Raw genomic sequence first — 25714 nt, 5'->3', positions numbered from 1 at the left:
GTTATAGTCTATATGTAAGATAGTAGATCTTACGTAAACAATTATATTAATAGCTAAGGAGCTAGTAGAGACTAACTATAGTAAAGCTAGGCTTCCTATATACTAAGGGGATTATTATGTAAAGTAAATAATACCCGTGGATCATAAGGCTCATGAGATAAGTACGATAATCTAGATCATAGTGTTTTATAGATAATCTAAAGTGATTAGTATGAAATAGTAGGGCCTTAGTCGTACGAATAGGATTCGTGCGACCGGCATTCGTGCGAACGATATTCGTACGAATATCGCTTATTCAAGCGGCCGGCATACCGCTTCATACTTTACTACATAAAGAATATAAATGGGTTCGTACGACGAAATTGTAGGGCCCACGTGACATACGTCAGTGGCCGCATATTGGGTCGTAACAGATAATAAGCACGACTCACGATAAATAACTAACCGGTTTTATTTAATTCTAATATAGAATCTCGGGAAGGGAGATATTATATTACGACCCGATATACGATCGTATACGCCTCTTATATACCCCTTACCTTTCTTTACTTATTATACGTCCTATATATATTATATATAATAAGCGATTATAAGCGCTAGGCGACTATAATCGACTATACTATAAAAGCGCTCGTAGATAATAATTAATTATAATTAATTATATATTATTTACTTAGTATATAAAAGCTAAGCTTTATTATAATTAGTCTTTATTAGCTCTCTAGCTATTAATATAATTATCTACGTAAGATCTACTATCTTATATATAGACTATAACCCGATCGCTTAAGTTAATAATATTTTAGTATACTTAGTTTATAAACTAACTTTAGATCTACCTACCTTACAGCTAGTCTAACCCGAACGTTATAATTATCTAACTAAGCTTATTTTAATATATCCTCTCGGCCGTTAGCCTTTATTACTTATAGCATTAGTAATATCTTATTATTAAAGTTTTTAAAGATAGATACTAAGCGCCTTTAGTTAGTTTAAGATCGGTTCTAGTTTATAGTATAGGAATAGTAAAAGGCCGGCTAGATCCTAAGGTTATATACTTCTTAAGAGAACTGCCCATATCCAGGTCAAAAAAGAATTATCTCTAAGGACTTAGCTACCCTCGAAAGTGATAACGCAATTAGCATCCATGCTGACTATAGCAATATAGCTAAGTTTGGCTCCGTGGACGCCAACTATTTCCGTGTAGGACAGTGTGGGTGGGGTTGGTCGGGGGGCTCAGGGGCAAGCGACCGAACTAACAGGCGAATCAAGATGGTCGCCTAAGCGCCCTTATGGGCCGTGTGGTCTACACTACAACTCTGAAACGGTTCGTTTCAAGTGTGCCACGCAGCCTTGCAACAGCTCTAATATTGCGATAGGGCCGTTGTCTTGCCCTTCTCCGCTCCAGTCTTTGTCGATGATGAATCGGCGGCTTTCATAACAACCTCCATAACCAGCAAACAAGCAATGGCATCGCGAGACGACTATATCGTCGGATGGGTCTGTGCCCTGCCCTTGGTAGCAACTGCTGCCGAGGCGATGCTAGACTCCGTTCATCCTGATGGGCCCTCAGACCTGGATATAGCTGGCGATATCAAGTTTGTCTTTGGTAGACTCAATGGCTACGACGTCGTGCTCGCATATCCATCCTCTGGGAATCAAGGAACCGGCTCGGCTGTGGAAACTGCTGAGCAGGTCCGTGTGGCCTTCAGGTCTATCAGATTTATTCTACTGATTGGATTAGGCGGAGGCGTTCCGCACCCGAAGGTGGACATTTCCCTTGGGGATGTAGTTGTGGGAAGACCAGGGCCAGGTCGCTCTGGTCTGGTGCCGTACGAGGGGGGCAAGGTGCACTGGAACGACGATGAGGCGGGTAATGGCCGCTCTGATGGCTTGTTTGAAAAGCCATCCTCCACTCTGTTGACCGCGACGCGGAAAGTAGAGATGAACTCGATTCTTGGCAACAGTCACATGCGGACGTACATGAACACCATCATGAACAAACATCCTACAACATTCGCCCCGCCCGGGCTGGAGAGGAACGGTACGGTCGGTGGACAAGGCGAGCATGGGGACGCAAAGAGCTTTGACGGCAGAGGTGAACGGAACGGGTGCCGTACTTGCACTTGTCAAGCAAGCGCAGACCGGTTGCCCAAGGTCCATTACGGGCTTATTGCATCCAGTCGTCATCCATTGAGAGGCTGCGAGACTCGGGACATCCTGGCGGCGGACTACGGCATTCTCTGCTTCGAGACCGAAGCGTTTGGTCTGCCCGACAGCGGCCGGATCCAAGTCATCAGAGGAATATGCGGTTATTCCGATTCGTTCCTTACTAGCGAATGGCAAGGCTATGCTGCCGCTGCGGCGGCGGCGTACGCCAGAGAGCTCTTAATGTCGATGCCTGCCGCCGTAAAGCCCGTGGCGCAGGAGATGGAGACCCGAGCAGCAGCATCCACCGTGCTTGATGCTCTACTATTGACCAGGCCCGAGGTGGACCGCAGTTCTTTGATTGCCCTGAAAGGACGGAGAGCTGATGGCACATGCGAGTGGCTCACACGACACGCAAACTACCAACGATGGGCCGCTGGCGACAGCCCGCCTCTGCTCTGGGTCTCAGGCGGTCCAGGAAAGGGGAAGACAATGCTGGCCATCTACGTAACCGAGCTGCTGCAACCAGAACAAGATTCGACCGGGGGGATCCTTCTTTACTATTTCTGCAGTAACCGTGACAAGAACCGGAACTCAGCGGTTACCATCATGAGAGGAATCATACACCAGTGGATCACCGCCGAGCCTCATCTGGCGCAGCACGTCAAGAGCTATTTCGACGGCTCTGAAACCATAAAATACACAATATCCAATTTTGTGACCCTATGGAGGGTGTTTATCTCCCTGCTTCGCGAGACCGTATCAAGCACCATCGTCTGTGTGCTAGACGGCCTGGATGAGTGTGAAAGGGGGTCGCTCCAACAGCTCCTGGATGCTTTGGGGAACTATCTATCTCAAAATGTGAGAAATACAAGGTCAAATCTAAGACTCATTCTTCTCTCGCGCTCCCAGCCAGCACTACTCGAGAGCAAACTCGGCCATTACCCCCGAGTCAGGTTGGACGAATCAGACACGGAGGTAGCCAAGGACGTCGAGAGATACATCGCATCCAAGGTTTCAGAGCTCGCCTCGGATCAAACTCTGTCAGAGGACCAACTATCACAAGTGCGGCAGGCCTTGGTGGCCGGCGCCGATGGCACCTTTCTCTGGGTCGGTTTCGTCGCGGATGAGCTCAAGGGGCGGAGTTGGCAAAAAATCCAGGATATTCTCCACCGATTGCCCAAAGGCCTAGGCGGCGTTTACCAGCGGCTGCTGCAGCAGGTTGAGGACAAGGAACAGCTAATTCCCATCCTGCAATGGCTTGTGCTTGCTGCAAGGCCGCTGACAATCGACGAGTTGTGTGTGGCAGCCAAGATTGCTCCGTCTGTCGACCGTACCGCGGCCGAGGCCACACGAGATCGGCTTAACTCCTGCGGGCTTCTGGTCAAGGTCGATGGGGACGTAGCCAACCTCGTGCACGAGTCCGCCAAAGAGTTTTTCCAGGGCGATCAGGTTGATGATCTGGAAGGAATCAGCATGTTCCGCATGGGTCCGACCACCCACCGCACACTCATGGACGCCTGTCTGTCGCTTATCGAGAACAGCCATGTCTCCTCAGGGAGCATCAGCGAGCAGTCCCTCACCAAGCCCCTCCTGACCTATGCCTGTCTTTTCTGGCCTTACCACTTGCAGCGCGCACACGAACTGGTCGGTGACCGTTCCATGTTCACGCGTTCATTCTTCAAGCCTGAGGCTCCGATCAGGGAGGACTGGTGGAAGTTCTACTGGGACAGGGAGCAGTACGGTGGAGCACCGCCCTCGTTTTCACTGCTGCATCTCGCCTCGTACCTAGGCATTCCAGCTTGGACCAGGGTGCTGCTAGAGCAAGACGCCGCGAAGCATACCTCCCGTCACAGACTCGTTGCACGGAAAGATAACTACGGTCGGACGCCACTCTTCTGGGCCGCGACCCGGGGTCACAAGGACATCGTAGGGCTGTTGCTCAAGCACGGAGCCCCCGTGAGCTCCAAAGACCGGAGCAATCTGACACCGCTGCATATAGCGGTCACGGGAGGACACAAAGAGGTTGTGTCTCTTCTGCTTGAACATTCCGCCCCGATCGAAGCCAAGGCAAGCTACGGCGACACACCACTGATACGAGCCATCCAGGCCAACTCTAAAGAAATTGCCCAGCTACTTCTTGAGCATGGAGCGAGCGTTGCTGACTTGCCTATCGTTGGCACGGAGCAGCGGAGCCAGCCGACGAGGACCGTGGAAGAGAGGGCAGAACAGCTGCTCGGGTTGCAAGAGCAGCTCTTTGCGGCCAGGTACGAGGAATCTTCGCGCCTCGTCGGGCTCACAATCAAGACGCTCACCCTATCGTTCCAATTCCAACCCATTGTCAAGCTTTTCAAGTTCTATCTCGAGAACTCCTCCATCGGTCGCTGGGAAGTGATGCACGTGCTCCAGGACCTGGTCAGGAACAATAAGATCGCGAGACTGCGGAACTGGGCCCAAGCCTACATCGACTTTGGCACCCAACTGGTCCAGGCAGAGGACGCCAAGAACCTCGCCACCATGACGGATCTCTCGGTCCAGGTGTTCCGCGTGGTCTCCACCGGCGACCTTGAGGCTCTGCTGGTGATCGGCGTCCTCGTCGGCTCGAGCATCATACTCGCCGCGGCCGAAAGGGGATGGTGGCCAGGCGTCGACATCTCGGCACGCACGTTCGCCCAGTTTGCCGCTCTGGCGTACCACAGAGACCGGGGGGAATTCTTGCACTACGGCGTCCGGGAGTTTCTCGTCGAGTTTGACGGCTGTATCCGCGGTGGAAGAAGGTCTGAGAGTGCGGCTCGGACCGTCGTGCTCTTCAGCACACACTTCGGCATCATCGACACCAAGGAGCCTCGCCCGATCAATTACTTTGCGACAATCATCGCAGAGTACTATGAAGGATACGTCGGTACCGCCGACGAGGAGCGGCTCTTCAGTGACGCGACTCATGCGTGCGCTGATGAGCTTGAGACCATTGGGAAAACGCGCGATTCTCACAAACTTCTGCTGTTCGTCACTGCCATCCTGCAGTTCATCGCGCGCTGCTCCAAGGACGTGGCCAAGGACCACTTCTTAAGTATGATACCCGCATCGTGCCTGATACTCTGTCAACGAGACCATAAGCTTCATGAATGGCTTATTGCCAAAGCAATCCCGGAGACCATGAGTGTTTCGATATCGCAGCAACCGGAAATGGCCCAAAGACGGGCCTTCAAGGCTCTCGTTGAGTGTATCATCATTGGCAAGCAATACGGGCTGTTGGATCCAGTGGGTCTGCAACAGAGGCTCAGGGAAACTCTTAACATCAGTAACTATGTCAGTGAAACGCTGGACGAAATTCTGCTCTGAACTGGTCTCGCACATCGGTACGATACTGCAAGCTGCCAGAACAGAAGGATTTGGTCGATAGTTGACGCTTGTACCATCGGACTTTAATTTCGTTTTTTATTTGATTTATGTCTCAATCTAGCCGTGGTCGATGTTAGAGCTGCACCGCTTCCTGTTGAAACTAAGGTAGGCCCCCCTTGTCTGTCAGGGCTCCAAATTGCAATCGCATTGTCTGATCTAATCGTTATTGCATGGCGTCGCAGCGGCTAAACTAACACTCACTGGGTCGACCCATGTGCTTTCAAGACATGTCTTGGCCTCGGAGTCGCTTCCAGAAGCTTGAAACCCGAGATCGAGGTTGCTCGCTTCTTGACCCTGCCTTGGCTTGGCTGTGAGTGTCAGACGGAGCAGACGTGTTCTGGGCCTGTGGACTAGGCCTTATCGGCCGCGGCGAATCGTCAAGCAGCGAAAGCGACTTCATAGAAGCGACATTGTGCAACATCAATCTGATCTGGTCGTCTTTCTCAGCGTCAGGAACTGGCTTGCTGTACCCGTACCGCCGAAGTTGTTGCAGCATTTCAGAGTCGGAGACAAATAGTTCCCACATCTGCCGCCCCGCTGGCAGGATGTTCGGATCCGCACCCTTGCTTAACAGCAATTCTACGATCCGCAAGTGGCCTTTACTCGCAGCATAATACAGTGCAGTTCTCCGTCCAGGGTCGGTGCCATCGATATGATGACCCTGGTCCAAAAGGAGTTCGGCCAGGTCTATATTATTCTCCCGTGCCGCTTTTCGCAGTCCGGTGACTGGCCTGCAACAGCGAGACTTGCTGTATGCCAAATTGCTGAGTTTCGCATAGGTATGACTCCCGAGCTCAATGTCGAGCCAGTCTTCTGCTGTGCGGCCGGTGTCGTCTCGCTCGACGAGGAGCCGGTCCCCAAGAGGCAGGCGGAGGAGTTCTCTGACCGTCTCCAGATGCCTCCCAAGAACGGCAAGATGCAGTGCAGACCAGCCGTGATTGTCCTGTGAAAGACTGGGTCGTTCTCTCCCTTCGCTTGGACTGTGGTGGGTGTCGATCTGTGATATGATAGCATGGTTCCCTAGATAGGCAACGTGATGCATCGTTGTCCAGCCATGACATGTTGCGCTAGTCAGATCTGCCCCGTACCTGAGAAGCTGGCGGATTCGACGCACACCGATGCCTGCAGCACAGTGCAATGGTGAAGTTCCATACAAGCTCACCGCATTCACATCGCCCCTATACTGCATGATCAACTCTATGAGACGCTCTGTTGTGTCACCTGCGGGCTCGGTATCTCGGCCCTCGGTATGTGATGCTGGTCCCTCAACGGCCCAGTGTATGGCGGACCACCCGTCGTGGTCGCGCTCGTTTGGAGAAGCACCCCCTGAAAGGAGGAAGCTGACTACATCCTCCATGCCCTGAGCAGCCGCTTGGTTCATCAGGGATGCCTCGGAGACACTTGGTAGTGATGGCTTTGAGCTGACGAAATGCATAGACAGGTAGTGCTGGCCAAGACTGATTGCCCATCCCGCAGCAGACGTACCCCGTGAATTGTCGTACTTGTCCACTGGGTCAACCCCAAGTGATTCCAGCTTGTAGATTGCGTCCAAGCGTCCGCTGACAGCAGCCCATAGTAGTGGCGTGAATTCATAATCGTCGGGAATATCGATCGAGGCCCCAGCCTTAACCAACAAGCCAATGCCTTCCACAAAACCTCCTCTTGCCGCGTAGTGCAGTGGTGTCAGGCCGTTTTCGTCTCTGGCACAAATCGCCTCGTGATCAGAAGACTCTAACAAAAGCCTCATTATATCCTCCTTGTGGTAAAGAGCAGCGTAATGAAGAGGTTTCTTGCCACGAGACCTGCCGCTTCCAGTGACTAGGTGCATTAAAGCCCGAACTCGTTCCACGTCGTCGCATTGAATCGCAAGGTATAGTGTATCGAGTTCTAGTGGCTGACGGATGTCGTCAAGATCGAGTTGTTCAATCGACGAAGTAATGCTTCCCTTGAGATCGCCGGCCTGGTCGTCTCCGGCAGTATCTGAGAAATTCAATTCATCACCGACCATGATGCTGCACATAGACCCACGAAACCTCGCACCGCCATCATCTCCAATTAATATGTCACTGGCTAAGTCGCTGGCCTCTGTCTCGCTGTCAGTGGGGAGCTTCTGCAGCGCAAGTAGAGCAAGCTCCTTCATGTGTGCGGCAACGTGAGAATGCAGATCGTCAGAGGAGAAAATTCCATAACGGTCAGCCTCTTTTGATGGGACAAAGTCGTCACCAAAAGGACACTCGTTTATCATGTCCTGGAATGGCCTCCGCGCTGCTTCACTCAATGTCCGGACGTGAGCCTCGGGAACACCGTGTTCATCGCAAGAGTGCTTCTGGAATTGGATCTCGTCTCTGAAGATCATAGGTGTGTGAGAAGGAGCTCTGCATTCCCACGCAAGTCCGTGCGAGTTCTGCATATGGCTCATCCACGCTTTGGATGTTTCGAAAGTCATTGGATCGTGACCCTGTCGACATGAATCCGTACATGCAGTGGAGAGACAAATGAATGGCTCTAGATCCCTAATGACATGTGTTCTGTTCGCAGTTTAGCCTTCACACCGCAACATAAGAGGAGGATATTTGCGCACCTCCAGACGTTGTATTTGTTAGAACCCTTATACTCGATGACCACGCCGCAGTAAGGACATTCATTCTGTTGCGGCATGGGTGGGAAAGACAGCTCGTTGTTCACTAACACGGACTTTGCTCGGGGAACCTCCGTTGTGGACTTTGCATACAGCGCCCCAATCTCAGTCTGCCGAGCGGTGGTAGCATAAGTCAACGGAGCGGGTGGGTAGTCCTGCCGACTAGGTTCCGCGTTGCTGACTTTGATTTTTGGGGTTGCCTCTGGAGCGAACCGCACGGATCTTGGCTTCTCCGGAATCCTGGGCAGCGGCATTTTCATTTGACCTGCCTGTAGGTTTTCAATGCTCAATGCGACATGTCTCCGATGCAGCCTCTGATAAGACAACCGCCGAAGCCGCAGCGCATTTGCTTCAATCAGGGCGCAGCGAAGCGACTCCGGGGCCTCGGGGAACCGGAAGCGAATGTAGCAGTCGGTGTACAAGCGCAGCTCATCAATAGCACGTTGTGTGTCATCATCCACCTGATAGGCTTTTAGCTTTTGTGCTCTCGAGGCCTTTGCGGACTTTCGAATCGCATTGGACAATCGAAAGAGTCGCGTCACGGTGCCACCGATGGTGTACGTAAGGAGGGAAGTGTTCTTGTCGGCTTGGTCTTCGTCACTGTCTATGTCGCTGGCGTTATCGTCACTCTCGACCACGCGTACTTGGTCTGAAATGGATAGGCGCCGTTTCTTCCTGCTCGGAGTCGGTCGTGACTCGACGATCGGTTTCACTATCGCAGAAATGACCGTTAGAAACCATCATCTAATATTGAGTAGCGTTCGATCTACTCACACTCCATGAGAGAGCTGTAGATCACGTCTAGAAGCTGGTGAAGAATATCGACAATGTTTGGACTGTACCTGAGCCTGAAATCCAGAGAGATGTTCGGCGGCCCAAAGACGTCCATGTTGGAAGCCCATAACGTAAATCTCGCTAGCTGGTCATCCATTATTGTTGGATCAGGGACAATGTCGGGCGTAGCCATATGCTTCTGGAAGAGCTCGGTGCATTTCAGCGCATGTTCGGCAATCGTAGCGCCGGAGTTGTCGTTGAGGAAGACGTCCTCTGGCTTATCCAGATCCATGGGGCCAGACTGTGCCATGACGGTCAAGCCGAACAGGCAGCGAGGGCTTGCTCCCGTGCTGGAGGCTCACGATTTCGGGTTGGAAAGTATCCCTTGTGTGGCTTGCGACAATCAAGGTTGCAGGCCTTCTTTCTCCCTTGAGGCCTAGGAGGCGGTGTCGCTGTTGATCATCCAGCAGAAAGACCCAACTGCATCGGCGGCGGACGCCAATAGGTGCGCGCCCGGGCGCGCAAATACGTATCACGTGTTACGCTCCGGGCGCGTCAGTACGGTTTAATGTAAAAGCTACCCCATGAAATTAATAACCGTGCTTAATTAAAGATGTAGCGCCGCGGTTAGCAAAGAAAGGATAGTCTATAAAAAGACATTAATAATATCTTATAAAGCTTATACATATATTTATTTATAAGCCTATAAGTAACTATCTCGCTATAAATATAAATATAATATTAAGTAATGCTTTACTTTATAATTTACTTCTTAATAATAATTATTATTCTTAAGTTATACTTATCGCCACTTTAAATACATAAATAATAAATTAAAGCTATATATTCGTAGTAATAAAGCTTAATAATATATTCAATAACTAATAAATTATAATTTTTAGCTATAGTGGAGCTAAGATATAGTTAAATTAGTTAATTATAAATTAAAAATTAATTATACTATAGTATATAAGTTATTATTTCTTAGTACTTTTAAAAGGAACTCTAAAGAAATTATTTTAATACTTTATATATTACGTTAATATAAAGTATATTGATTTAGTATAACTATAACTTAAATATAGTTATAAGTGTTTTTTTTCATATATCGCTAGATATAGGTATATAATTACTTAAGTAATTTAATAAAAAGACATAAGTATATAATTTAGAATAAGTAAGCGTTATAAAAAGTTAAAGTATTATATATATATTTATTAACTATTATAAAGTAAGAGAGATTTAGAGTTATATTTAATTTAATAAAATTTACTTAGTTAGAAATATATTTATTAATATTTAGAGTTATTAAACTATTTTAACTTATATTAAAATGGTTTTTTTTAGTTTATATATAAAGTAAATAATTTTAAGATATTCTATACTAATATAATTAAAATCGGTATTTATTAGCGATCTTTCTATATTAACTCTACTCTCTTTAATAATAAAGAAAAGGAAATATAAGAGAAGTATTAAACTAATTATACTTAATATATATAATATATATAAAATATATAAAAAGGATATTTATTATTATTTTAACAAATCTTTATCTACTCTATATAGATATAAGATTTATTTATTTCATAAGTAAAGTATTATTTCTATAATTATTATTAGAACTAGATTTAATAAAGAGCGAAAAAGTATATAACGTTAAAAGGACGCTATTAAGTAGCTATAAGTATAGAATTCTTAATAACTATATTAACATAACGTTCGGGTTAGACTAGCTATAGGGTAGGTAGATCTAAGGTCGGTTAATAAACTAAGTATACTAAGATATCGTTAACTTAAGTAGTCGGGTTATAGTCTATATATAAGATAGTAGATCTTATATAGATAATTATATTAATAGCTAAGGAGTTAATAGAGATTAATTATAATAAAGCTATATTTCTTATATACTAAGGGGATTATCGTAGGGAGCGAGTAATACCCGTAGATTATAAAGCTTATAAAATAAGTATAATAATCTAGATTATAATATTTTATAAATAATCCGAAGTAATTAATATAGAATAATAATTCCTTAATTATATGAATAAGATTTATACGATTAGTATTTATACGAACGATATTTATATATATATAACTTATTTAGGCGGCTAGAATATTATTTTATATTTTATTATATAAAGAATATAGATAGGTTTATATAATGAAATAAAAGTCTTATATAATATATATTAGTAATCATATATTAAGTCGTAATATAATATCCCTCCTTCCGGGATTCTATCTTAGAATTAATTAAAATTATATTAATTACCGTAATATATCTTCCTTAGTTTCTTTTCTTTCTTTTTATAATATACTAACTAAAATACTAAACTATATTACGAAAGATTATAACTCTTATTCTTAGAAAACTAAATAATATAATACTTTTTTAAAGGTCGTATTCTTAAATTCCGTAAAGATAAAGAATACTTACTTTATTTATAAAAAAAAATAATCACGAATATATTATTTCTAAGGAGGATTCTTCACGTTATTTTAAGTATATTTATCTTAACCTTTCTTATTACGATATTAAAGCGCTTTCGCTATAATAATTATATCGAATTATTATATAATATACCCGCTTTAAATCTAAATTAGAAAAAGTCAAGGAGGCTCGTTATATACTAAACACTAAGGTAAAGTATCTTTAAAAATAAAAGAAATTATAGTTTAAGAAAATAATATAAGCTATATCTCGCGGTATCGATAGTATAAAAGAACTAGAGTATATCGAGCGGAAAGAGGCCGAGCGCGAGAGTACTCGCTAATCGGAGGCCTTTATATTTAGTAATCTCGTAGCTCGTTCTTTAATAAATAGTTTAATAACTTTAGATTTTATAAAGAATTAAGAAAAGTATTTTAATAATAATCCCCTAAAGCCCTTATTTATAAAGGATTTTATTATATTTATTTTATAATATACCTAAGTATTAAGTTAGAGCGATAGAAATAATAAACTAAGTTTTAGTAATTCGTTAAGTACTTAGGTAATTCCTATATATTTTCGCTATTTATATAGCCTTTTTATTTAATAAAGTATTTAATTTCTTTATTTATAATTTCTTTATTAAGAATTTATTTTAGTTCGTAAAATTCCTCGAATATTTCTAGTTTATAGTTTATTTTTATATTTTATAGTACTTTTTTAAGTAATAAAATATAAAAAACTAAGTATATCCTTATACTTAAGAATAATAAGAGTTTATAATTTATATCTAAGAGGACTTTATCGATTTTAAATAATCTATGTTTTTTATAATTAAGTTTTAATAATAATCGAGTTATTATAAAGTTTTTATATAATAAGTAAACTATATCTCCCCTCTAAAAGATTAATCTTTTCGATTTTTTTTAATTATAATATCTTAATATTTATAAATATATAAATTTAAGTTATTTTTTTATATATTTATATAATAAGCGTAATTAGTTTATGTTAAGTATAGCTTTTTTAGTAAGTAATCTATCCCTTAGTATTTTATTACCGAACTCGGGTTTATATTTATAGTTTATATAAAATAATAAGATCTTAGTTAATTCTATAAGTATATTATTATAAGTAAGTTAGGCGAGTAATAACTTCGAGACTTAATTATCTTACTTATAATTAATATAACACTATAAGTATTATTCTAATATCTAATTTAGTCTCTTTATTTATCTATCTATCTAAGGGTAATAAGCTATATTAAGCTTATATTTAGTTCCGAGCTAAGCTATTAAGGCTTATTAAAACTTAGAAATAAATATCGTTCTTTTATCTAAAATAATTTCTTCTAGAAGGCCGTGGTTAGCTATAATATATTTAAGTATTATATATATATAAGTATCTCTATATTTATTATTTTTTAATATAATAAAAAATATTTAAATTTATTTATTTAGTCCTTAATAATAAATATATTATTATATTCGATATTAGATCTTAGTTCCTTAAATTTAGGTAGTTTTATAATATAATCGAAGGCTCTTAATTCTTATAGCCTTAAAAGCACCTATAATAGCTTAAGTTCTTTATATAGCTTATATTATATAGCTTTATTATATATATAGTCTTTATATTATCTAATAATATATATAATATTTACTTTAATTCTTTAATAATTATATATTCGTTATATTTATTTAAGGGTTTTCTTAATACCTTAGTATTTTATTATAAGGTATATATAAATATTAATTAAGATTTAATTATATAGTAATAGTAATATCTAAAGTAATTTATTCTTAATAAGTCTTTTTTTTATTTTTATTATATAATTATTAAGTATTCTTTTCTTATACTTAAATACTTATTCTAGTATCTTATCGTAATATATAGTATTTACTTATATTTTAAATATAAGGAGGTTAAGTAATCTTTATATATAGTTGCTTTCTTTATTTTTCTAAAGAATCTAGCCCTTAGTTTTTAGTTTTTTTATATTATAGTTTAATCTATAGCTAAGAGCGTTAGCTTTATTATTTTTTAATTTTTTTTTAATAAATAATCTTAATATTATAGTTTATTAAGAATTCTCTATAATAGACTTATCGCTTATTAAGTTCTTATATAATCGCGAAGTAAGTAATATTTTAATAATTAATATAGACTTTAGTTATAAACTTAGTCCTTAATATATAATATTTAAATTCTTTAATAACGGAGATAATTGTTAAGAATTCCTTATTATAGATAAGATAGTTTAACTCTATATTATTAAGCTTCTTTAAAAAGAAAGCGATTAATTATAGATTATTATTATTATTTCTTTAATTAATTTATACTCTTATAATATAATTTAATATATTTATTTCGAGTTTTAATAATTATTTAAGGTTATATATTATAAGTATTATATTCGAGAGTATAATATCTTATAATATTTCGAACGCTTTAATTTATCTTTCTTTTTATTTAAAAATTCTTTTTTTATAAATTCCGTAAGTAAGGCTATAATTATTATAAAGTTATATATAAAACGCCTATAGTAATTTACGAATCCTATAAATATTTATACTTCTTTAAGGTTATTTTTTAATTTAGGCTATTTTTTAATTATATTAAGTTTTATTTATTTTATTAAGATTTTATTTAATCGGATTATATATCTTAGGAAGATAGTTTCTTATATATAAAACGCGTTCTTCTTAAAATTAATTAAGAGGTTAGTGTCCTAAAATATCTTTAATACTTAATAAATATATTCCTTATATTCTTTAAAAATATCCGAGAAAATTAAGATATTATTTTAATATATTATAATAAAGATATTTAACTTCTCCCGGAGAATATTATTTATTATTCGCTAAAAAATAGCTAGAATATTAATAAAACTAAAGAATATTACTAAGTACTCGAATAAACTAAGCTTAATATAGAAAGCGGTTTTTTATTTATTCTTTTTCTTTATATAGATTAAGTTATAGGCTTTTTTTAAGTTAAGAGTAATAAATTAGTTCTTATTATAAAGTCTATCCTTAAGCTTATTAATAAGTAATAAGGGTATCCGGTCTTTAATCGTAATATCATTAAGTTAATTTTAGTTTATAACTAACTATAACTTATTATTCTTTTTTAATATAAATATAATAAAGTATCTTATTTCTAAAGTAAATAATTAAATATAGCCTTTTTTTAATATCTTATAAATATATTCTTATAATACTTTAAGTTATTCTTTATTAAAGTTATAGAGTTTATAGTATTTAATTAAAATATTAGTTTTAAAATAGATTTTATACTCCTATCGGCTATATTATAATAATCCTATCTTAAGGGTCTTTTTAAATAATAAATAATATTTCTTATATTTTTATAATATATTCTTTAATTATTTTTCTTTTATAATAAGTTTTTTCTTTCTTTTTTTTATAAACCTTAGTTTATTTTAAATATTTTTTATATAATATTAACGATAATTTATTTTCTTTATTTATATCGTATACTTAATTATAAAGCTTTCTTAATTAATATATTAGTATATTTTACCTTTTTTAACTCGCTTATATCTTATAAAGATACTTTAGAGGCTAAGTTATTTCGAATATTTACTTTTTTTAATTAAATAATAATTATCGCGTTATTATATTTATCTATATTAACTAGCTAGTATACTAATTAATTATAAAATTATTTCTTATTAATAATAAGTAACTTAGTATTATACTATATTTATATAAGTCTATAATATTAAAGATAATTATTTTATAATATCTTTATATCGTTATATCGAGATAATCGGTCTCGCGGTTAATTCTATTATTATAATTAAAGCTTTAACCTTTAATATTAAAAAACTTATATATCTAAGTTTTATAATTCTATAATAATATATATTAATTAATAATTATTAATAAGATATAGTTATTTATTACTTTATTATTTAATAATACTTATATATAATATTTATTAATCTAAACTTCTAAAATTATTTTTTATTTTCTATTTATTTCCGCGGAGTAAAGGGTTTTTAGGTTTTTTTCGTTATTTTATACTTTCTTTTTTAAGTAATATTACTTATTTTTTACCGGGTAATATTCTATATTAATATTATTATCCTTAAGGTTATATATATAATTACTATCGTACGACTCTAGGTATATCGAGGGGTATTATTCTTTATTAATTTCTTTATTCTCTTTATATAAGTAATATATAGATCTATAATAATAAACTCTATAATTTAATATATACCCTTTATAATATTTATATATAATATATTAGTTATACGCGAACCCCTTTGAGTTAAGATATTCTCGCGCTTTAATTCTATAGTATAAATATAGCGTTTCTTTTATTTATTCGTACCTTTCGCGTTTTATTTCTTTTATTTAAATATAGTTTTAGTTTTCTTCTTTAGTAAGCTCGAATAATAATCTTATATTATTAAGATATTCCTTATATCCTCTATATCCTTATTTATATTCTAGGGCGTATTCTTCTTATTAAAGGAATTCCTTAAGGAGCTTATTCTTTCCTCCTTATTACTTAACTTTCCTAGCGATTCTTTCGCTTTTAGTTACTTTTATATTAAGTAATATTTTCGTAGTATTTTTATATTATTAAAATTCTTTTATTTCTTTTTATTCTTTAGTCTTATATTAATCGAATACTTTTTTTTATTATACTTAAGGTAATCTATAGATTAGTACTTATATTATATTTTCTAATTTCGTATATATACTTTAGGGTATTATCTTAATTATCTTAATATTATATATCCTATACTAAGTTCTAAGTATATATATTTATAAAATTCCGCTTTATTTTTCTTATAAAGATTATTAATAATATAAGTAAATAGTCCTTTAATTAAATAAACTTAATATTTCTTTTTCTTAAGTATATAGATCTTATAAAAACAATATATATAGGAGATCTATAAGAGTTCTCTATATTTCGTTATATCTAAGTATATACATAAGTTATCTCCTAGGATTATTCTTTTATTTATTACTTAATCAATCCCTTTACTTATTATTTAAGCGGGGATTATTATCTAAAGATCTTCTTTTTATAGTAATAACGTATAGTGATCAATTATAATATTTATTTATTCTTCTTAAGTTACTTATTTATATAGTAAGTTAGTCTCGCGTATTCTTTTCTTTTATATAAGTTCTTTATCGCTTTTTATATTATTAATATCTTCGTTTAATAAGTTATTATTATCTTTAAGGGTTATAGTAATTCTATATATAATAATAAGGGTTTTAGCCCTTAGCGCCTTTAGGAACTATCCCGAACTTTCCTTACTATCTTAATAAACTTAGTAATTATTATTATAGCACGCTATCTAGTATAGCACGTTATATACTAACGAATCGTTTATTTATATCTTATTATCTCTTATTTATTTATCGATAAACTATTATAGGTTTATTTTCTCCTTTTTCATAATATAATAATTATATCTAGACCTAATTATATTTAATTACTTTAGCTTACCTTTAGGTACTAGCTTCTAGCCCTAGCTTTATTCTTTCTTCGGGGAATAATATTCGCGCTTTTGTTAACCTAGCTTATTATAGTTATAGTAAGTTAAATTCTTTTTTTTATTATTATTTATTATAGCGAGTAATCGTTATATAATATCTAGGTCTATAAGTCCTAGATTTATTATATACGCTTATATTACATTTTATTACCGGGGATATCCTTAGTTTAGCTAATAGCGATATCCTTTATAATTATTACCTCTAAAGCTTAAGTATAATTAATTTATATTCTTTCTTTTTCTTAATATCCTATATTTTAGGTATAACTAGTTATCGATCTTAATAGCGTTTATAATATATTCTATAAGGGTTTCGGGTATATCTTTATTATAGAGTTATTCTTAAACTTCTAACTTAAGGCTATTAAAGAAATAAGTTATAAGTAGTTCGTTATTTTATCCGAGCTTATTAAATAATTATTAAAACTTCGATACATAGTCTATAATAGATCTTATTTATTTTAAGGTTCGAAGGGTTTTAATATTAACTCGGTTCTTATTTATATTTCTAAAAATATCCTTAATAATATTCTCGAAACCCTCGTAGTTTATAAATATAGCTTAGGTTTTATTATCTTAGAGGTTAGCTATAATCTCTATAAAGTCCCTTATATATAGTTTAATCTATACTAAGGCCGTGCTAGTTAGATATATTCTTATATAAAAGATCTTATTTATATCGTTAGCGAGTTTAATAAGGAATAGTTATTAATATATCTTAAATTAAGTTAAAAACTTATTAAGTTATCTTAGGTTATTATCGAACGGTCTTAGTAACTTAGGCTTAATTATCTCGCTAAGGTCCCTAATATTACCGTTCTCTTAATTAGCTATAGTATTATATTACTCGAGTACTTAATACAGTAGTATATTAAATAAGAGCTATTAATATACAATATTTAGGTTAAATTAGTTATAAGGTAGATAGATCTAAAGTTAATTTATAAACTAAGTATACTAAAATATTATTAACTTAAGTAAATAGGTTATAGTTTATATATAAGATAGTAGATCTTATATAAATAATTATATTAATAGCTAAGGAGTAAGTAAAGACTAATTATAATAAAGCTATGGTTTTTATATACTAAGGGGATTATCGTAGAGAGCGAGTAATACCTATAGATTATAAGGCTTATAAGATAAGTACGATAATTTAGATTATAGTATTTCGTAAATAATCCGAAGTAATTAATATAAAATAATAAGTCCTTAGTTATATAAATAAGATTTATATAATTAGTATTCGTACGAATAATATTTATATATATATTACTTATTTAAGCGGCCGGAATGCTATTTTATACTTTATTATATAAAGAATATAGATAGGTTCGTACGACGAAATATAGGTCTTACGTAATATACGTTAGTAGTCGTATATTAGGTTATAATAGTTAGCGACGTAAATAATAAAGATAAGCGTAATTTTTAGTTATTCTTTTTTAAAGCTCCTCGAGCTTATTTTTAATATTTTCTTCAGTAGATTCTAAATAACGTTTCTTAGCGATAATATAAAATACTATAAATTAGTATCTAAGAACGTACAATATATATTAGTACTTACTTATAGACTAAAGAATACCCGATATATTATAAGAACGACTATAACGAGTATATTCGGTATATCGATTATAACTATCTATCGCCTTATAACGCTTCTTTTATCCTTTTTTTTTATAAAAAAAGTATAATATCTAGGCGATATAACTAAATTCTTAGATTAAAAGAAATAAATCTTTATAATTTTATTTCGAGCTACGCGGTATAATATTAATATAAGAAAAAAAGAAAAAAAAAAGACTTATAAAATAAAAAATATAATTAGTTTTAATTAATTCTAGGATAAAATTATAAAAAAAAGAGTATTATATTATAACCTAATATACGACTATATACGCTATTATACGCCTCATATATAACTCTTATATATATTTTATTATTTTTATTAATTATATATTAATTATATTAATTATTAACTCTTAATACTATAACTACGGTAATTAATTATATTTTGTTGAAAATAAGGGACTAATTCCCTAATTAGGTGCCTTACGAGGCCCTCTCATAGAACCCTTACAGGGATCTATCTAGGACCTATTACAGGGGTCCACAGCGCTTACAAATACAGTGCTTCTATTGCCCTCTATAATATTCGAAGGCTAGCACTGCCACACTCGCTATTATAAATTAAACCTTCTATAACCTTCTATTAGGTTCGGTTTAACCCACTCTTTTACAGGGCATTACAGCGCCCTCACGCCTATAAATATAGGCCTTCGTTCACTACTAGATAGTTCTAAATCAAGTCATTCATTCACCAAGTTCTTCACCTATATCTTGCCTACCCTAAAGAGAAGATTGCTGAATCGGTCGCTTTCTTCTTTTACTATAGGGATTCCCGGATTATCGCGATTCACTTACCCTGCGCCTAGAAGAGTACTACTCTTTAATATATTTAATTATTATTTATTACCCTTATTTAACCGTAATTACTCTATAATTACCTTAGTATATAAGAAGCTATACTTTATTATAATTTATCTCTACTAGCTCCTTAGTTATTAATATAATTATCTACGTAAGATCTACTATCTCGTATATAGACTATAACCCGACCGCTTAAGTTAACGATATCTTAATATACTTAGTTTATAAACCGACTTTAGATCTACCTACCCTATAGCTAGTCTAACCCGAACGTTATAATATATTTCCCGTCGTCTTGCTATTATTACTATTAGGTCGGGGTAATAGCTAGAGTAACCCTTGCTATTCCCGCTATTAATTATTCCTAGTCTATTGCATTGCTATGTTACTATATTCGTAACGTAATAATAGTCGTACCGAGCTATAGAAGTAATTATACTAATTCGGTATATGTTCTGAGCCGTATATACCCGACTAGTAGCTTCCTTAACTAATTATTCAAGCTTCCTTATAGAATATTAATCTTTGCTCCTTTATCCTAAGCTATTGTATTCGCTTCGTATAGGTGTCGTTCGAATCTTAATAGGAATAGTCCGAGTAATGTATCGCGCTATCGGAGTTCGTGTAACTTCTGCCCTACTCGGAGCGCCCGATTCGGATCATCTCGTGTTCTCCCGAGGTATTATAATAGTCCTTCTTAAGTCTTTATATCCGTTAATATAGCATATAGCAACATATCTCCCTAAACTCTCGAGGAGAGGTACCTATAAGTATAATAAAATTAAGCTTTAGTATCACTAATTGCCCCTCTATTAACCTTTATCTTAGCCTTTATACTTAGGCTCTATATATTCCAGTCTTTTATGCTCCTAGAATACTTCTCTAGTTCCGAAAGAATATAGCGTATCTTATGGGTAGATGTTAGTATTAAGGCTAGCGGTATCTATAAGGCGGTGATCTATTGTTTAAGTTATTCGATTCGTTCTTAGTACCCGTGAATCTCTGCTGTAAGCTCTTCTCGAACTCGTTAGACTGCTTCTTTAATAGTGCTTTTAATGAATATTCGTAGTGCCTAGTTCTAGTTCTGATTTTCTATATTATAAAAATTTACGCTCGCAAGCCCTTATATCGTCTTCGTTATTATTGTCGTTAAGTCGAGCTTTAGATATATAAAGGGCTAGACTAGAGTTTGTTTAATAAGTAGTGGCTTATAAATTATCTATCCAAAGCTAAGGGGGAAAAGGAAAGAAGAAGCTATCTAATTACCGAGCGACCGAACATATTCCTAATGTTATGCTTATATAATGGGTGATCCGTCTAGGCACAGCCAAGACTCTCAGCACCAGGCTCCAGCCTCTAACACACTAGGTAGGTTTAATGAATCTAAATATATATTAGAGTAAAAATAAGGTTAATATACAAAATAGAGATATTTCTACTTTCTTTTTATAGTTTTATTATAAATTATATACATATTTTAATATAATATTATAGATAAGGGGCTATAATAATATTTTTTTTTATAATTATTATAAGAAATATGTATATAATCAAGCTTATATGAGAAATATAGAGAATGAGGGAGTAATAATTTAAATTAAATAAATACTTTAAGATACTAGTTTTTATTACGAATAATTTGAACGATAAAAGTTATTAATATTCTAAAGTTATTTATTAAAGTATTAGCTCGTACCAAGGCCGTAGTTAATATAATAAATCTTATTTACGCGCCCATCAGCGGCGCCCATCACCTGCCTCAAGCGGCAGCAACCGACGTCTTAGCAAGTACAGAGGTGATCCAGGCCACGCTATCATTGGCCTGATTCCAGCGGGAAGAATACCCGTGTGAGGGGGGCTCGGATTGAAGAGGGGGGCGGCCGAGGGTCTGAGATTAGGCACTGTCGCCAGCAGACCCTGCCTCCAAGCGCGCGCTAATGGAACCCATCATCATCATCATCACAAGCCTGCCACTTTGGAGGTTGAAGTTGACTTGCAAACCTTATAGATAATAGCTGGCTTTCGCCGCAGTTCAATAGCTGGACGTGGCAAATACTCTTGGGGCTTTCATTGGAATAAGCTCGTCTTCCCCCAATGCCCACAAACAAACGAAAGAAGGGAACTCATCTACGATCGGGCTCACAATCTCAATTGAAGCCATGGCGACTTTCACAAAGACTTACTTCCTCTGTCCCACCAGCGAGTTCATTCAGGCCCCTCCCGCTGGTCCGTTACGGCTGGGCTCCCTACTCCGGTCCACAGCGACGCCCCAGTATCCTCTCAATGCCACGTGCAATATCCCTCTGGCACAGGACTCTACTTCTTTTGTAGAGACCGCTTGGAAGAAAACAGTCTCGGCCGAAATGGCTCTAGGCCTCGGCGTCTATGCAGAATTCCTACGACTCGGTCTTGGTCCTGAAGCCAGTGCCGATCATTCCAACCAAGCGTCCAGCGTCTTTGCGTTTGATGCCATAACAACATCATCATTCGACCCAGAGCCGCAGTATGTTAAGGAAGCCATCAAAGCACCCGCGGTGCAGGCCTACTTGAAAGAGCGGAAGCAGCGCTTCGCCCCCACCGTCTCGCTCTACCTCGTGACCGGCTTAAAGCTCGTCAAAGGCGCAAACATCAAGTATTCGACGTCGAGCAGCACGGACGTCAAAGCAAATATCGGCATCAACGTGGCCCCTCTCGGCCTGACCATCGGCCCAAAAGGCCACTGGACGAGGAAGAGTGATAACGAAACTGAATTCAACAGGGAGTCCGACTTCGTTTTCGCGTTTCGCGTGAAGCGGCTCAAATTTGGACTTAGAAGAAAGCTGGAGGCAGAAGATTATACCACAGGTGCATTCTTGACGACTGGGGAGGAGGCAGATGACAGCGAACAGGAAGCTTGTCTGATGGACAACGTGGATGGCTCCTCTAGCGCAAACGCTAGTTTTGTTAGTGATGCCACTGAGGGCGAGAGCGTGTACTGCATTCCTGCATGATCCAGGCTGGATATTTTTATGGATACGATCACAACAAGCTTTCTCTTTATCAACATATTATTGGGATCTCTGTTCGAGTGACCATTTTCCTTCTTGGTGTTTACTGAAACATGCCGCCCCTGATTTGCTTGATTCTGGTATATATCTCGTCCCTTGATGATCCCATGCTCGACAGAAAGTGCGGCAGGATGTAGTCGTAACCGGCGCCTCTCTTGCCCTTCGTTATACTCTTGAGCACAGCTTCCATGGAGTCAAAATCTTTCAGCCACCTGCCTAGTCGGTCGGGATCAGTAGGCGAATCCTGCTCTTGTTGCCTCACAAGAGAGAGGAGCGAAGCAGCAAGCCCGGCGGCGATTGGCGTCGCTATCGATGTCCCAGACATGACACGAAAGTTACTGTTGTGGCCATTCGTACCGACTGGCCAGTGGGATTCAACATTTTCCCCGAGGAGGCAGAAGTTCACATCGTCTTCCTCAGCAGTCGGATTGAAGCCGGAAGGGTTCCCGTTTCCATCGGATGAGTGTATGCAAAAGACCCCGCGATCTTTGGCTGGGAAAGCTCGACCGTGGTTTGCCCCGTCGTTTGACGCTGCCGCGAACATCAGTGTTTTCTTGTGTCGTGCATTCAGTATTGCTTCTTTCATATCCTCATCAAATTCCCGGATTCCAAAGGACATGGAGATAACATCCACCTCCCACACAGATACGGCGTGGTTGATGGCCTTGCATAGTGTTAGTCAAGGGGCCCAAGGAACTTGCATATCCCTAAGCTCGATCCGTGCCATAAGATATGCGCAATGCTGTTGTCAGACTTACCTTTGAGATGGCGCTATAGCTGTCGCGACCTAGCGTTGCTTGGTTTGCGACTCTGGCTATGTAAATCTCAGCGCATGTGGCAACCTTAAGGAGGAGACCAAGGACGTGGGTGCCGTGTCCAATCTCATCCTGATACTCCTGCGCATCCCGTCCGGCAACAAAGTTTTGGAATCCCTTTATCCGCGGATCAATGTTTCCTTCGTCGGTCCTCAACAGCGGATGGGTAAGGTCGAAACCAGAGTCCAATATTGCTATCCGCACCAGCCCATCAATGCCAGACGCAGCCTGTGGCGTCCCTCCTTGCGACATAAAGACCTCATAGGGCTCAACATGCTGACAGATCGGCATCAGCATTTTATCCATCCAACGATCTGATAATGCTTTTCTTCGGGATTTGTCAGTTCGTACAACACGAAAACGCCTCGGAAGACAGCTTACTCTTGCACAGAGACCATTTGATGGTTTGCATCAAATAATTGTAAGCTTTGAGAGGCTTCAACAGGTATGGACTGGCGAGGCAAGCTGGGAGTCTGCACTGTGCTGTACCATCTACCTGTCGTTTGCGGATCTGGAGACGATGAGACCGCGGGGTGTTCTGGAGTAGCTTTTGTAACTGACTCGCGCCTAGCTGTGTGCTGTCGGATGACCTCGCAGCCATTCTTGCCCCAACAACGCTGGTTTTCGTAAGCACTCAAGCTCTGCAAGTTTTCTAAGCCTTTCAGCCACGTCTTGGGGATCTCGGATTCGAGTCTCTTCACCACGTTCTGGTAGAACAGCTTTTGAACACTCGCGGATTCAAATGGTGTATGCTCTCCAGCGGGTAGGTATTCCCATTGAAGACATGCCTTTGTGGCAAGGTAATAATCCATGCCAGCATCGACATCGAGGTCTTTAAGGACTTCTAAGCTGGTATAGTAAGCGCTGTTGACAGTTTGGCTAGCGTCTGGGTCGTCTTGCCAAGCTTCTATAGGTTTGCAGTAATGAAGCTCGCACAACAGAATACCAAGCGCGAGCACGCTAGCATTAGGATGGACCATATGCTTCGCAGCGTCCGCCTCGGCTTCATTTCCCCTGGCCACTGCTCTATTGGGCATGGCAATAGGAACTCGCTTCATGTCCAGAAAAGGTTTTGTAATATCGGGAAGACTGTCTTCTCCCAATGGCTGGAAGAACTGTATGTTTGAATGGTTGAAGGTCGGTTGCACCCAAGGTGTTTCAAGGAAGGGAAGCAGCGCGGTTGCGAGGACGACCGCAAGTATTCGCTTTCCCATGTGTGGCAAAACCGAGGTCCCGCCCGTCAGCTGCTGCTGGCGTTTGAAAAGAGCAGATAGTGACACCATCTGTGGGTGGTGAGGGTCCCCAAAGACTTTAGGCTGTGGACGAAGCCTCTTGAACACTCCGTTTTCAAACTTAAGATGTAAGCAAGTTTGTTGATCTAACGACTCTGTGACAGTCTGACAGATATGCACAAAATCAGACAACACACTAGGCGCGATCTCTGATTTGTGCCCATATACGTCGACTGCCTCGTCCCTAGACAAGTCATATTATTAGTCAATGGTTCATCTTTCCGAGATCAAGGCATTTACTTGATCGTGATCTTTGCCTCCTGTAGTGAGACCTGCACCAGTGATTGCACGCCGAAAAAGACTTCGAATGACGTCTCTAACGGCGAGCTTTTCCTCGGCGCAGGCAACGAGAGCCTGACGCTCAAGCGCGAGCATTTCTGACATACACACGTCCAGTGCGTCCGCAGCCCCTGGTATAGCGACATGGACCGTTGTCTCGCCCTAATTGCAAAGTCTGCTTCGGGCGCATTCGCATCATTCACCGCGTCTGGGTCGTCTCGAACAATTACCCGGCGTTTCTTCGTGAGCGTATCCATGCACTGGAACTCGTTGAGGACAGCGTCCTGGTCTCGCTTTCGTTTGCTCAAACGGATTGCTGCGTTCGACGGTCGGCTTCCCTGTCCATCTGCCCGTTGCAAGATGTGATTGACTGCTTCGAGGTTCGGGTACGGCGCCTCTTGGTTAAATTTCTATCCCATTCTGCATCAGTGGGGGAAATCGTTGGCTGGGATCAGGCAGCTGACAAAGTCTACATCCTGGTTCTGTTTGAACTGTACGAGATTATTGAGCGCACCCAATGCTTTCGCTTGGTGCTGTGGATCGAGACTCTCGAAGTCTTGGGTCTCATACTGCAAAAAAGCATCCGTCCGTAACCAAGCGTTGCGCGCCTGCGATTCCACCGTCTGAGGAGTTGATTGTTCTTGCGACCACCCTGCCACGTAACCCACTATCCTCCTGAGCAAGCCGGCTTGTCCGTTCTGGCTCATAGTCGGCGCAATGTAGTCGCGGTCGTTGCACTGTGATGAGTCGTGGCAAACGCCCCCTAGGCCAGGCTGGATTGGAATCATGAAATCGAGGCGATCAAACCGTTCTGCGCCAGGCGCCTCATGTCGCTAGGGGACGGGGTCTTCCCGAGCCGTCGCGCCTGCCCCTCGCGGGGAAGTGTGCCGGTTGTTGTCTC

General features: G+C 38.7%; 4 protein-coding genes across 4 annotated transcripts; 2 read left to right on the top strand and 2 right to left on the bottom strand.

Moving 5' to 3' along the window:
* The first annotated feature begins 1367 nt into the window (after nucleotides 1-1367).
* F5Z01DRAFT_655221 (uncharacterized protein) lies at nucleotides 1368-5572 on the top strand. Its single transcript, XM_046263484.1, has one exon. The coding sequence runs from the start codon at nucleotides 1468-1470 to the stop codon at nucleotides 5488-5490; it is 4023 nt and encodes a 1340-aa protein (XP_046118302.1). The 5' UTR covers nucleotides 1368-1467; the 3' UTR covers nucleotides 5491-5572.
* Nucleotides 5554-9513, bottom strand: F5Z01DRAFT_655220 (ankyrin). The gene is made up of 3 exons (XM_046263483.1): nucleotides 8963-9513; nucleotides 8132-8900; nucleotides 5554-8078 (listed from the first exon to the last, which is right to left on the bottom strand). Exons 1-3 carry the CDS (start codon nucleotides 9270-9272, stop codon nucleotides 5771-5773), a joined length of 3387 nt encoding a protein of 1128 aa, XP_046118301.1. The 5' UTR covers nucleotides 9273-9513; the 3' UTR covers nucleotides 5554-5770.
* An 11859-nt stretch (nucleotides 9514-21372) lies between these two features.
* Nucleotides 21373-22752, top strand: F5Z01DRAFT_103344 (uncharacterized protein). The gene has a single exon (XM_046257344.1). The coding sequence runs from the start codon at nucleotides 21540-21542 to the stop codon at nucleotides 22368-22370; it is 831 nt and encodes a 276-aa protein (XP_046118300.1). The 5' UTR covers nucleotides 21373-21539; the 3' UTR covers nucleotides 22371-22752.
* On the bottom strand, nucleotides 22471-25520 carry F5Z01DRAFT_681430 (intracellular serine protease; the record flags this gene model as incomplete). Its single annotated transcript, XM_046265687.1, has 5 exons — nucleotides 22471-23091; nucleotides 23186-23570; nucleotides 23624-24718; nucleotides 24775-25223; nucleotides 25278-25520. The coding sequence occupies 5 exons, from the start codon at nucleotides 25518-25520 to the stop codon at nucleotides 22471-22473; spliced, it is 2793 nt and encodes a 930-aa protein (XP_046118299.1).
* Nucleotides 25521-25714: the final 194 nt, after the last annotated feature.

This window comes from Emericellopsis atlantica (genome assembly GCF_019669845.1).
Source record: "Emericellopsis atlantica unplaced genomic scaffold F5Z01scaffold_13, whole genome shotgun sequence".
Taxonomy (NCBI): Eukaryota; Fungi; Ascomycota; class Sordariomycetes; order Hypocreales; family Bionectriaceae; genus Emericellopsis; species Emericellopsis atlantica.
This window is presented reverse-complemented; position numbering and strand designations above follow the sequence as displayed.